Genomic DNA, 14,992 nt, shown 5'->3' on the forward strand with positions numbered 1-14,992 from the left:
AATTAGGAAATGAACTTGCGCTCCTGGGGGCGGTTCAGCGCAAAGAGGAGGCGTGTTCCGGCGCAAACGTTCCCTGGTGCTATTTTGCAGGTTTAGAAAACAATTCCGCCACAGACCAGGAAAAACCTAGTCTAAAGTCAGTGGCGCGTTATTCATATGCTATTTTAAGGGCACATGCTTGGCCATAATCAATGCAGCGTGTGCACAACGCGCATACACTTTGCTTATCTCATCTACACACAGACACAGCAGTTCTCATTTTTAGAAAACCATACATTATGACAAGGAAAAATATTAACACACGAGGGAAATCATTGTTGTGTCCATGAAGATGTGAAAAAATAGGCATAAATCTAGCTTACACATTTACCCAAATTATTATACGCCTGTTTAACCGAAGCTAATTTGGGTGGGTTTCTCCCATCCCCATACAATGTCACTTCTCTGTCTTTTACGGCCCTGACGAGAACGTTGGTCTCCTCGGCTGTGAACCACTCCTGGTGTGTGCCTGGTAAATCCGCCGTTATAATAGCAAACCGCCATGGAACAAGCGCGCCTGCTCTTAAAGGGAATGTGAGATGTCGCTCTGATTGGTTTATTTCACGTTACGCCCAAACCACACCTATGAATAATGAACCTACTTCAGACCAACCCATTTTAGATTTGCGTCGGGCACAAGAGTCATTTATCCCGCTGGTATAATAGCAACAGCGCCCAAGACCCGCCCACAAAGTTACTTGCTTTCGCGCTTGATACTTGCGTTTTAGATCGTTAAAATAGGGCCCCATGTGTCTAAGAAAAAAAAGAAAAAAAAGAAAAAAAAAGTACATTCACACTTCTTTCCACCCTAAATTCTCATTCCATTTCCCATTGACAATTTTCTTAATGTAAAATCCCTTTCTGTCTTTGGTTTTTTAGTGAAATGTGATCTGGACACGTTTCATGAAGTTGGCCATTATATAATAGTTAACAAACAGCACAGAGCTGTCAACACTGCAGTAATTGCGATGTTTTCCACTGAGTATATTTTTATGCTTAGGACCGGAGTCTCAGGTGTATTCGACTGCTCTACAAAACACCTCCCCTCCTCCAGCAGCACCTGTAACGCACCTGCCGCATGGAAAACAAAGAGAGCCTCTGTTCTGCCCCCACGGCGTCGGATTCCACTGGGAATCATGTCCATTCTCAGCTCAGATTATACCTTGATTCTCTCCATATGCTAACCTGAACCCTCATATTCCCCATTGTCATATTGCACTTACTTTGTGCCTGGAATAACTAATGTTATGCTTTATTTTCTGCTGCTGTATCAGGAGCAGGGCTGCTGTGTGCGTGTGTGTATGTGTGTGTGTGCTTTGATTATAGACATCCACAGTTTCATTGCCCCCATCCCCAAAGAGAGATACCTAAATAATAGATATGGGCAAGGGCTGGAAAACTGTCATCTACTCGCAGGAGAGGAACAACGGCACTACATCCAGCTTATTGCATCTGTTTCCCTCTGCAGAAACGAGAAACCAGCAGCACACATAAATCCTGAAAGCAAAACCCACACAACCTCTGACAAATGTAAGTATACTGGACCTCCCATGAGTTCAAATATAAATACTTAATAATATCCACCTTCCACTTACACACACACACACACACACAACTTTTAACACACTTTAAAATAATTGTACTTTAGTATATATAAAAAAAAAAAAAACTATTTTTTAGTGTATCTATTTGCACTTTATTAAAAATATATTTTAGGCATATTTTAACTGGAAATGATCATTGTAACAATGCATTGAAAGTATACTTTCAAAATACATTATAGTATATAATAGTATTTTGTACAAAGAATAGCTAAGTATTATTTGTCTATTAATGTGCCGATAGCCTCGTGGGCAAGTGCGCTGACATGTAGCGCCGCTGTGCTTCGGGAGACCCGAGTTCGAGTCCTGGCTGATGGACCTTAATCTATCAAGTATACTTGAAGTTGTTCCAATTTAGTACACTAAATACACTTAAAGTTATGCTTTACTACAAGTTAATTACAACTAAAATATACTTAGTACAAAATTACTGGCTGCAAGTATACTTAGCATATTTTTTCACCAGGGTACCTCTAGAAAATTCACTTCAATGGTTTATCTTTCCATTATCTTAAGAGTATGACTGATTTGATACATCACATTAAGGAAAGGACTTGTTGAATGTAGGTTGAAGAAACTGTCTTGGGATGTTTCAATTTCTGCAACACCAAACAAAATTATGATGGACTGTTATCAAACAGGTTCCTCAAACACTCCCACCATTTGCTATTGTTCAGCAAGCGGATCCATCCAAGATGTAAAATATTCCCAAAATTCTTTATACGGTAGTTTAGTAAATCGGATAGTTTCAACTTGTTCTCTTTAAATGAATGAGATGGAATTTAAATTAAATATTTTTTTTAAGAAATTTGAATGAAAGGAAAGGTCTGTCTGTTTATCTATCTATCTATCTATCTATCTATCTATCTATCTATCTATCTATCTATCTATCTATCTATCTATCTATCTATCTATCTATCTATCTATCTATTTAAAAATACATTTAAAATACATTCTCTGTCAAATGCTCAACTGGAATAGAAGAAAGTATTTTAACTTAAAAAAAATACGTCCTACAAATCTGGTAATCCTTGGTTAAGCCTCGAAAGGTCAGCAGCCAAAAATCTAATAATCAAAAAATCTAATCAAAAACCTTTTGAAATTTCAACACATTCAGTACTTCACCTGCACACAATACTGTTCCATGGGTAACGCTAATATAAAAACTGAATAATATAATCTCAGAAGTAGTTCTGCAGTGCTAAATTAAGCATCGGTTCCTCGCATGCAGTGGCTTTGCACGCACAGGTAACATCATTGCTTTTTCAGAAACTCAAAAAGACTTTGATCATCTTTGGATGGAAGGACACATTGAGCCAGGACACTGACAACTGAATGCCTGAATGGAATATTGATCTGAGTGACTCCTATTAAACGATTAGATAAGAGGAGACGTGTTGACATTGTGCTTTGCTGCCTTGAGTTTACAATGAATGCGGAGATCACAATTTTAGAGAGAATCTTTTTGGCAGGCCGCCTTTGCAAGCACACATACGCATCAGCTGACGTTCTTGATGTATGGCTTCCATTTGTGGTTTAGTCTATCATTTGCTATGCACTGTTAAGTTGTAAACCTTTGAGTTGTATTTTAACAACATGCATGAAGTAGTTGCAAAAGCAAACATTTCCCAGACTTTTGTGGTAGTGTGAGGGTGGTAGAATTGGATGTGCATGTATATTTAATGGCAAACATCCCTCTGGCCCAGCAGAACTGTAGATGCTAATGAGGACTGGCAAGTTGAGAACAGAAAGTGCCACTCGTCTCTTCCCTTGATACACACCAGAGAGAGAGAAAGAGCGAGAGAGTTTAAAGAAAACATCTATGCCATCGCCGCACACAACTCCCGCTACAGGGAGAATACAGACATCATTTGAGAATAAAATCTTTGACACGTGAACTGCAAAGCTGTTTACCACCATGTAGGGAACAACAGTATCAATGGAGTTTTTTAAAGGGATAGTTAATCTCAAAATGAAAAATTTGCTTGGTATCTGGCAATATTTCAAACCATATCACTTTCTTTTTTCTTTGGAAAATGTCCAAGCTGCTCCTTTCCACACAAAAGCATACTATACAATGACTTGGCGCTGCATTCATATTCAAATGTGGCACATAAAAAAACCATCACATCATGATGTGCCAGTTTAGAATATGGGATATTGCACATTATTTTAGAGCAACAGTCAAAGGCAAGATTTCCAGTGAATAATAACTTAAATTTTAGTGTGTTTATAGGCTGAAAATTATGATAGAAATACATTACTGCTGTATTATTATTATTATTGTATTGCAATAATATATAAATAAAGGTTAATAATGTAAGATTTTTTCGTTAAAATATTTTTTAACCCAGTTTATTGTTCATTGACTAGGCGTACTATTAGTATGCCATTCATGTGTTTATCTCCCCCAAAAGTTCAAACATTGAGGAGGCGTTTCAGAACACAGTTGTGTAACTAAAAACTGAACATTTTGTAGGCGTTTGGCCATTTATTTGGACAACAGCCGTCTGGGGGCCTGAAAACTTTTTGAAAATGTGCTTCAACTTTAAGGAGCTTAACTTCACCTTCACACAAATGAATGATTTTCTTTTCTTTTTTTTATATATATAATTTCTGCAAATAATTTAATTACAGTGGATATGTAATGGGTTCTTTATTTCACTCAAGTTCATGTATGGATTAAATTAATGAGGTCTGAGTTTGCCTCTTTAGAAGATTTTTTTTTTTTTTTTTTTTTTTGCTTGCAAATTTTTGCACAGCTTATACCGAACATGAGAGCTACTGTTTCATTGTGATTTCATGCCTTTGTTCTGTTAGCTTTGATATAAGCAGCAAAATGAGATTCAAATCACAGTTCAAATTACAATTACAATATTAAAGCTAATAATTCACCACATAAAACACATTGTGAACCTTGATTTTTTAATGCAGTCGGAGACGCTACTTATTTGTCCCTCAGGTCGGATGATGTTATGCAACCTGTCCATTTTGGCATCTGTCTAATTTGACTGGTGTTAACTAAGTTATGGCCACATCATCCTGTTGCCCAAGACTGGTTGCCCCACTAAAGCTAAGCAGGGTTGAGCCTGATCAGTACCTGGATGGGAGACCTCCTGGGAAAACTAGAGCTTTGTTCAAAATCGGCCCCTATACCCTCATTCAGTATTCCCTACATTAGTCTACTATAGTCCCCTTGAAGGAGTGAAGAAAAACGAATGAGTGAATTCGGACACTGAGTGTGCCAGAACGGGCTGCCGCTTTTGCTTAGTTTGTGCTTGCTGTTTAATAATCATTTGAAGCTTAGAAATCTGGCTGCTCCAGTAGTAATGAAAATATTTAACTCATGGAAACAATGTTTAACCTCAATTAAACAATTTAATATTTAAATAAAATGGAATTTATACCTTTATGATATTGTGCTGTACCCACATTGGACCAGCAGTTTTAATAAATGGATGGATGGATGATTCAGTTGCGAGTGCCATAGGGATTTCACGGTGCATTATGGGTATTCTCTATAGTCATTGAGTGTACATCAGTTGTACACTTGTCATTGTGGTGCATTTTTGGGATTGAATGAGTGCACTCGATAACGTCCACTATGGTTACAGACACCACAAATGGCTGTTCCCTTCAAATAGGGCCCTATTTAAGGGTCTAGGGGCCGATTTCGGACACAGCCTAGGTTGCTGCTGGAAGAGGTGTTAGTGAGGCCAGCAGGAGGCGCTCACCCTGTGGTCTGTGTGGGTCCTAATGTCTCAGTATAGTGTTAGGGACACTATACTGTCAAAGAGCACCGTCCTTCGGATGAGACGTTAAACCGAGGTACTGACTCTCTGTGGTCATTAAAAATCCCATGGCACTTCTTGTAAAGATTAGGGGTGTAACCCCGGCGTCCTGGACAGATTCCCTTCATTAGCTCTTATCAATCATGGCCTCTGAATAATCCCTATCCATCAAAGCCATGGCTCTATCACTCTCTCTCCACCTATAGCTGGTGTGTGTGTGAGCGCACTGGTGCAGTCGTATCATACGTCTGGATACTGAACACTGGTGGGTGAGGAGAGACCCCTGATATGACTGTAAAGTGCTTTGGGTGCACAGTTAGTAGTAGGGCACAACGGGCTAAAGGCACACCCTCAGAAATTTTTTATTTTCACTACTCCAGGTGTGTATGATTGCAGAAACAAATATGGTAACACTTTATAATAACTGCACGCAATTAATCATTAGCTAAGCATTAATAAACATTGAATTCATCATTTATAAAGCATTAATAGACATTAATAAGCAGTTTATAAATACAGCTATAAATGCTTTATTCTTGATTTTTAAGCATATCTAATGTGTTTAATAATTGTATTTCCATACTTTATTAATGATCAATGTAACATTATTCACAAGCATTAAACAAAAAGCATTATTATTTTGCTTTATTTACAAACGAGTTATTTAGGAGTTGTCAGTGGTTCATAAGATCACTTAGAAAGTTTAAGTAAATGATTAATAAACTATTTAAATGCCCATTCATACATCTTAAATATTTCTATGTTCTGTATCACTGTGTTGTGTTTGTTTCCTTTTTCTGTTTAGGAAGATACTGAGCCTTTAAATCTCCTTTGTAAATGCTTTACGAGGCATAACTAGTCCTCACTTTAGATGAGCTCAGAAATAGTTAACTGACCTCTACTAAATGCTTTATAACCTGAAATAACCATGAATTACAGTAGAAATACATGTTAATAAAGCATTTATTAACACACTAAGTAACTATTACTATATGTCTGAATAATAAGATGTATGAATGTGCATTTAAATAGTTTATTAATCATTTACTTACACTTTCTAAGTGATCATATGAACCACTGACAGCTCTGAAATAACTGGTTTGTAAAATAATGCAATACTTCATTTAGAAATGATAAATGATTATTAATAAAGTATGAAAATACAATTAATAAACACATTATAGATATGCTTTTAAATTAAGAGCAATGCATTTATAGCAGTATTTATAAACTGCTTATTAATGTCTATTAATGCTTTATAAATGATTAATTAACTGTTTACTAATGCTTAACTAATGATTAATAGCATGCAGTTATTATAAAGTGTTACCAAAAGGGGATGTTTTTGTATTAAACATTGATGGAGCAACAGATTTTGTGTGCAAATAAATAATAAAAGTGGTTTATTTTGTTTAAAATTGTATAAATGCATGAGGTGGCAAGGTGGGCTCAATAGCATGGGGCAAAATGCACAGTATTGATATAAATACTTCAGAATTTTTTGTAAAACATTATTTTTATAATGCCGAAGTTAATACTTAGCAAAGTACTTAAGTCTGCACTATTTTAGGTTTATTTAGATAAATATAAGAATTGATTTTTGTTCAATAAATATACAGTCAACAAAATTATTTTCAAAAGTAAAGATTCTGAAAGCATTGAATGAGATGCATTTTTAAATATGATTGTTTCATTATAAATATGGTGATTATCTCTAAGATGGGCACCCAACTTAATATACCATATTTACCATCTGAAACTAACCATGTCATGTCAACAAATGGAAAAGTCAGGCAGCTTTTTATTATCATGTTAATTATTGTGCCTTTAGCCCCGACAGCGGGGGCGTCTTGTACCCCAAATACATAATTTTACATATACTTCTGTTATTGAAGAACTGTTGCTTTAATTTGATTGAACAAAACTGAAAATCATTAAGAAGACCTTTGTCTCAAAATATATTCAATAATTTTAGTGATTTTTATTTGCTTCTTAAATGTACAACATTTAAAAAAATATCGAATGATAGATCAAATTAGCGCCACTGCATCGAGGAGTAGCTAAATTTTCACGTGCATCTTGAAAAGCGGATGTTTTGGAAAGTGCTGCAGCAGGTTTTAGTGCCATCTAGTGGTTTAGAAGAGAATAAAATCAAAGGCGTCTTTTACCCCGGTGCGCTTTTAGCCCCGTTGTACCCTACATAAGAAAAACGCTATATAAATACATTTGCACCCAAATTATCGTAGAATTTAATTACGCGCACTGCTCGGACATCAACTGTAAAAACTGAAAGACCTATTTATTTTGCCATTGTAACTACGCAGAACTATATGGTTAGTTATAATTATTGTATCCACCAGTTCCTCAAGGTAAGAACCAATGCTATAAAATACTGTGTGATCTTGAAGGAATATATTGTTTGTTTCTTCAGCTACATGGCATTCGCAACAAGCGTATCTTCTAAGTAACTCTAGAGAGAGCACATCTGTTGAACTAAAGCACTGACACTGCGAGGAATGACCTAACCTGTCATGACAACTATAGATGTGTCTCTGCTTACAGGAATGTTGGTACAAGGTCTTGTGTAAAAAAAACAACTTTGAACAGCAGAACTCACAATTTGTCGTAGCATTTGTTCTTTTTACTGCCGTTACTTATAAATACTGAGAATATTTACTGTACATGTAGATATAAAACAGTTGATTGTATCTAGATATGTTCCAACATATTGGCATGTCCCAAAAATGTACAGAGTTATTTCAAAATAATCTCAACCCTACAAACCTGAGACACTAGAAAGAAATACAGCAAGAACGTTGCCAAAGCTTTGCTACATAGTAGCAATTATGGCTTCAATGTGTGCATTGGAGCCGATACAACCTTCAAGTCAAGACAAAACCAAGTATACCTTGCACAAAATAAATCTCAGTACAGTGTAGATCCTCATTATACACAATGCAATATCGGCCACATGTGGCTTATCAATATGCACAAGTACAGTAGCTAAGAAAAATGTTTAACATTTATCATAAGATGTCAAAGTCAAAAAGAGACATCCAGGTGCTTAAGCTTTTCATAATTCCTTGATGCAGTCCCAGTTCCACATATTCTTCTTCAGTCTCGATGGTACCATCATAAGTTGCTACCAGGCAACATATTGGTAATGGTCCAGTTCTGGCCAGTGCATTTTTGGAGGGCCAGCTGAAATCCGAACTCATTGTCATTGTTCTCCACGAGTTCAAGGCATCGCTTTGACTTTGTATTCTGGATGGAGCCTCCCTGAAGAACAGAGAAAGAAAATAGATATATTTCATTACAGACTCCTTCGACTTTCCCCAGGCATGTTCCTGTATGGATGGAGCTGTCAGGGCTTCATCCATCTTTCCCCCAAATTCCCTTTCATGAGGATAACCTTTCACAATTCATGATCAGAAAAATCTCATCTGCCATTACAGTGTGATCTCAAAAGAAAATGTAGTCATTCATACATAACTTACACATACATCTTTGTGTTTGGGAAGATGCTGAAATGTAACATTTGGACAAAGTGACAGCATTTAAAAGGTAAAAGTACTTACAGACCTTTTGAAATCTTTAGCACAAATGTATTTCTATAGGCACATTTTACAATTATGCCAATATTTTGGAGCCTCTAACCTCAGGCCTAAACCATTTCTCAGCTATAAAAAAAAAACATGTACATTTAGAATTGACAATAACTTTCATTACAGATTTTTAAGAGAAATGAAAATTGAAAATAGTCCCCAGATCTTGTCTGTCAACGTAGTCACATCTCATTCAAAGGCCTTGTTTACATCTGGTATTAAGATGCGTTTTGGTCGATCGGATCACTAGTAGACGAGGGAGACACATTCCCGTTTACACCTGGTGTTTTAATCCGACTCTTTTGGGGCAGTCATGGCCTAGTGGTTAGGGAGTTGAACTGGTAACCCAAAGGTTGCTGGTTCGATTCCAGAACCGGTGGGAAATGACTGAGGTGCCCTTGAGCAAGGCACCTAACCCCTTATCGCTCCCCGGGCGCCACACAAAGGCTGCCCGCTGCTCTTGGTATGTGTATCCACGTTTGCAGTGTGTGTGTGTGTGTTAACTACTCACTACTCTGCTCCTAATGTGTGTGCATTAACTTGGATGGGTTAAATGCAGAGGTCAAATTCCAAGTATGGGTTACCATACTTTCACTTCACTTTTGTCCACTTTCATCCACTTCTGTCCTGATTTCTTCTAGGAGAGGGTCTATGGACGGGTAAATGAATGTTTTTTTTTGATCTTTCGATCTAAAGGACGAAATAAGTTCACACAATTTACTTATGAACGCGACCAGAGACGACAGAAAAACACATGGAGAGCATCAGCTTTAGTTTCTGCGCTGACAGCCGCAAGATCAGCCGAACGCTGTGAGTGTGTTTTAGAAATCAGGAATGGTGAGAGAACATTGTGCTTGGTACGTTTTTCCTCTTCAAATTAAACTTGGATCCCCAGCCGACAAAGTTTAAATCCAATCTGGCCAGTGTGCTTCCCATAATGTTATGCATTAGATCAGTAGACGGAGAGAAGACGGTCTTTAGTGGCTGTTTGAACACATTCGGCCACATTAACGTCTACACTATGGGGCTGTTTACACATGGCCACTTCATGCGTTTTCTCAGATCGGATAGCTATCTGATTTATCAAAACGATTCCATTTACACCTGGTCACATAAATGTGTTTTTGCGAAACGGATTTAAAGGAGAACTCGGTAACTCTAGCGAACTCTTGTCACTTCTTCGCTGATTTTCCCTTTTGTTGTCGCATGTTTTCCCCACGAGCTCCCCCTACAGCTGTGGGGGGGTGTATATTTCACAACACAGTCGTAAAAAACTCATTTGCGGCGGCCTCCTCCCCCTCTCTACCGCTGCTCATGTGCGTTTGTTTTGATCGGAGCAAGCCAACTGTATCGCGTGGAGCTATGTCTACCGAGGTGGGTAATCTGGTAATACATCATACATGCGTGTGTGTTTATGTCGAATTGCCGTAAAGCAATTTGTGTTTCGCGCTCGTTCTCGTTCTAGTTCTCGCTTATCACGAGACTTCCAATTTCTAACTTGCCGGGACGGTAGTGTTGCAAGTTGCAAGGTTGGTTTTCCGCCTGGGAACGCTGGGGGGAGCGGGGAAAGTCACCAATATCACCAGAACAGGTTGTTTAACCATCCAAATGATTTCTAGACAGTTTTATTAAGTTAAAAAAGTTACCAAGTTCTCCTTTAAATCCGATCTTCAATTCCCGCGCTATATGCAGATTTAATGGAGCGCACGTCACCGAAAGCAACAGATATGAGTTGCATTTTATTGATCATCAGCTAAAATTTCAAAAACAAAGACCGCATAAGAGAGAGCGGCAACAGCCCTGGTAAGATCATTTCGTTTTTTAAGTATTTACTTTTAATGATGATGATTGTGTGTTAAGCGGCTGCGACTTACTTTCACTTTGATTTGCGATAGTTTGCACGTTGGCTTAATGAATAGATGCTCAGCTTCTCATCTGCGGTGATGCGTGTTCCATAGCGTCGTCATATCTGGCTATAACATTACATATAGCCTATAACACGCTCTCACACGTTTACTTTTTTTTAGCATTTTTGGGAGGAGTACAATTTACATATGTGGTTTCAACAACCAGATGCATTTACACTTGTCCAGTTTCGTCTGGAATGCGGCCCAGACCTCCTCCTGAAGTGGTTTGAGCGATCGGATTCAAATCCGTCTCGAATGCGTTTCGGAGGGCATTTACACCTGGTCTTTTCACGATCGGATAGCTATCCGATCTGAGAAAACGCATGAAGTGGCCAGGTGTAAACAGCCCCTATGAAAGCAATCTGGTCAAATGCATTTTCACTACCTCTGGAAGTGGTCAAAAGTGGACAAGCTCAAAGCATTTTAGACCCCGTTTACACCTGTATTTAGCGTCGTCCACTTGTATTCCGATCGACCAAAACGCATCTTAATACCAGGTGTGAACAGGGCCAAAATGATTTGAATGCCACTTTGTCAAAAGTTGGACTGCTGCAGTTGGTCAAAAGACACGCATGAACCAATGTGTGTGATGTCATTTACATCAAGCCTATGGTGTAATGCAAATATTGACCATTTAAATGAATGCACAGTTTGAGGGGGCTTGAATGAAGTGGATATTGATGATGAAATTACAGGCTTTGGTTACACTTTATTTTAAGGAGTCTTAGTTACAGTGTAATTATATATTTAAGTACTGAGTAATATTAGCAACATACTTACTATAGTGTTATAGGATTAGGGCTTGCACTTTATTTACAGTATGTGCACTTACATGTACTTACAGTGTACTTACCTAAGAAAGTACTGGTAATATAAGGTAACTACATGGGGGTAAGGTTAGGTTTAGGGATAGGTTCAAGGGTTAGTACCTAGTTATTACCCAGTTTTTGTAATTACTATAATAAATACAGTATGTACATGGGGAACAGGACTGTAAAATAAAATGCTACTGGGTTTGGTATAGGGTTAGTTGCAAATAACTATGCATAATTGTAAAAGTACATACATAACATACATTAAGATGTAACATACATTAAAAGGACAGTGTGAAATAAAGTGTTACCAAGGCCTTTTAGGTATGTGCATTATATACATTTGATGACATTAAGCATATTTGTCACTAAACCATGATTCATAACATTTAGCACATCTCTTAACTTGTCAATCTGAATAATTAGTTTAGATACTGTTGATACTATACATTATACATTAATTATGTGTATTTATGTAATCATACAAAAATGTATGTGTGCTAGAACTGTTAAATATACGATTACTAATGAGACATGAACAACATGTTTTCCATTAGTAGGCAATTCAAGCTTAAATTGTATGTACTGTATGTGTCAGGGACATTAATTGTATACATTTTCTATTGCACTATATTTGTTTAGAATTAGAAAATGCTTGTGTTATGTTAATGAGAACGACTACTAATAATTTTGATTTAGTGATGAAATTCAACAGTCATAATCTTGACAGCATTTTTGGGGGTTCAAATTGGCTCATGAAGAGATAAACCTGAGCAGGTTGAAGGTTTGGGTCAAACTTTAGAGACATCAGGCACATCAAATTCATATTCATCTTTCAACTCCTCTTCTGAAAAGGGCTTGATAGAGTCGCAGCTGGAGTATCTGCGAGGGAACAGCAGCGCTGCAGGCTTAGACATGAGAGAAGAGGCTAAAAGCTAGAAGGAAGCGCCCGCACTGATCTCAAGCCGGGGAGGATGGGACTGCAGGACTGAGATAGGGTGGCTGATTTTTTCCACTGCCAGAGTTCATTTTAACCCGCTTTTCACAGAAGAGAACGCCTGTGGCCTTAAGACCCGGGTTTATGTGGTCTCAGTCCCACAGACTCTTTGAGAGGCGCTCAAGGCGTCTGACACAGCTGTGGTCAGGAGGTCTTCAAGAAGAGGCTTACATTCACTATAAGTTTCTTTAAAAAGAGTTATCTGAAGCCTATACTGTTCTGCCTCTAAGTTTACGAGAACAAGATATAAAGCTACAAGTATTAACAGGTCAATAGTATGCGTGCTATTTTATCCCTGTGAAACCCTCCCGGACAACTTGTGGTGATGTAGATGCTGTTTGATGATTTTTATAGGCTTTCTGACCCCTACAATTCTCCAGCTGTGATACTTGAAGAGTCTTTGGCCACTCAAACTCTCCTCTTCGCCGTGCATTAAGACACATCCTTCTTCCTGGCAGATTCGTAACATCTTTAGTTGATTGGAACTTCTTAATTATTGCCCTGATGGTGGAATTTTCTTACAACCACTTTCTGTTTTGTGAAGCTCAACAATCTTTTGCTGCACATCAAAACTATATTCGTTGGTTTTACTCATTGTGATGGATGATTTATCATATATTTTGTGTTACCTCATATTTATACTCTTGTGAAACAAGAAGTCATGGCTGGATAATTTTATGTTCCTAGTCAGCCTGGTGTGCTAAAAATTGTAATTAAGAAAATATACTTCAGATATATTTTACTCATAAGAATTCCTAGGGCTACCATTAACTGTGGCAAATGTGTATTAGAGAAAAATAACACTGGCTACAACTATCTGAAATAAACTATTCTGGATAGACTGTTCTAATGTCTATTTTAAAGGGATACTCCACTTTTTTTGGAAATAGGCTCATTTTACAACTCCCCCAGAGTTAAACAGTTGAGTTTTACCGTTTTCGAATCCATTCAGCCGATCTCCGGGTCTGGGGGTCCCACTTTTAGCATAGCTTAGCATAGATCATTGAATCAGACAGGACCATTAGCATCTCTCTCAAAAAAATGACCAAAGAGTTTCAATATTTTTCCTGTTTAAAACTTGACTCTTCTGTAGTTACATCGTGTGACAGAAAATGTAAAGTTGCGATTTTCTAGGCTGATATGGCTAGGAACTATACTCTCATTCCTGCGTAATAATCAAGAAACTTTGCTGCCGTACCATGAGTGCAGCAGGCGTAATGATATGACACAGCGCCTGAAAATAGGTCTAATAGGTTAGAAAAACTTAGTCCCGGTCACGTTGGAAGTTACCGAGCTGGGGACTATTTTCAGGCGCTGCGTCATATCATTACGCCTGCTGGACTCATGGTACGGCAGCAAAGTTTCTTGATTATTACGCAGGAATGAGAGTATAGTTCCTAGCCATATCAGCCTAGAAAATCGCAACTTTACATTTTCCGTCGGTCTTAGTACACGATGTAACTACAGAAGAGTCAAGTTTTAAATAGGAAAAATATCTAAACTCTTTGGTCATTTTTTTGAGAGAGATGCTAATGGTCCTGTCTGATTCAGTGATCTATGCTAAGCTATGCTAAAAACTCAACTCTTTAACTCTGGGGGAGTTGTAAAATTAGCCTATTTCCAAAAAAAGTGGAGTATCCCTTTAAGTGCTAAATTCAGCATCCATTCAGTATTGAAGTGGTTTTCTCTTTCCCAGTTCTTCCTTAAAAAAAAAAAAAAAAAAAAAAAAAAAAAACTTCTTACTTTTGTCCTATATTATTATTATTATTATTATGTTGTTGTTTTAATTTACAATGAACACCTGTAAGTCAAAGATAAAACCAGAAAAAAACTGGCATGCGACTTCAGTGTATCTCATGATGCTTTCTTCTGACATTGCAGTCTTTAAAGTCCCAATTACTTTTGATAAAAAATTGTACGACTCGCAAGAAGCCTCAGACGTAATAAGTAACGTCGCCCGTTGTCAGTTTATTGATACTGCTGACAGTTGAATGTTTTGAAAGTTATTGATTTCAAAGAATTATCCTTAACCTTGAGCTTGAATCATCACACTTTTTGAGGAACTGGGGGTTATTTCATCATTAAGGGTTATTTCTGATGGCCATTTCAACATCTGAGGGTTCCTTCATTGTTTTTAAAAATTAACTTTGCACGTTTTCTTTTCACTTAAAGAAACACTCCTAGTCAAAGTGTTCTTTGAAACTAATGAAATAAGAATAAAGCAAGAGGATTTTTATATT

The 14,992-nt window shown here is 37.5% G+C and overlaps 1 protein-coding gene and 1 long non-coding RNA gene across 2 annotated transcripts in view; both read right to left on the reverse strand.

The window, feature by feature from the left end:
- Window positions 1-8,044: 8,044 nt before the first annotated feature.
- The window catches only part of galnt18b (UDP-N-acetyl-alpha-D-galactosamine:polypeptide N-acetylgalactosaminyltransferase 18b), a 124,455-nt gene continuing 117,507 nt past the window's right edge, over window positions 8,045-14,992 (reverse strand). The window contains exon 11 of the mRNA XM_082162053.1: window positions 8,045-8,710. Coding sequence (XP_082018179.1) covers window positions 8,564-8,710 — 147 coding nt within the window. The 3' untranslated portion in view covers window positions 8,045-8,563. The remainder of the gene's footprint in view (window positions 8,711-14,992) is intronic.
- LOC309493023 lies at window positions 8,718-13,829 on the reverse strand. Its single transcript, XR_014203767.1, has 3 exons — window positions 11,288-13,829; window positions 9,637-10,050; window positions 8,718-9,335 (listed from the first exon to the last, which is right to left on the reverse strand). It is a non-coding gene; the product is annotated as an uncharacterized lncRNA (long non-coding RNA).

The sequence above is a fragment of the Leuciscus leuciscus genome (assembly GCF_965113295.1).
Source record: "Leuciscus leuciscus genome assembly, chromosome: 2".
In the NCBI taxonomy this organism is placed as follows: Eukaryota; Metazoa; Chordata; class Actinopteri; order Cypriniformes; family Leuciscidae; genus Leuciscus; species Leuciscus leuciscus.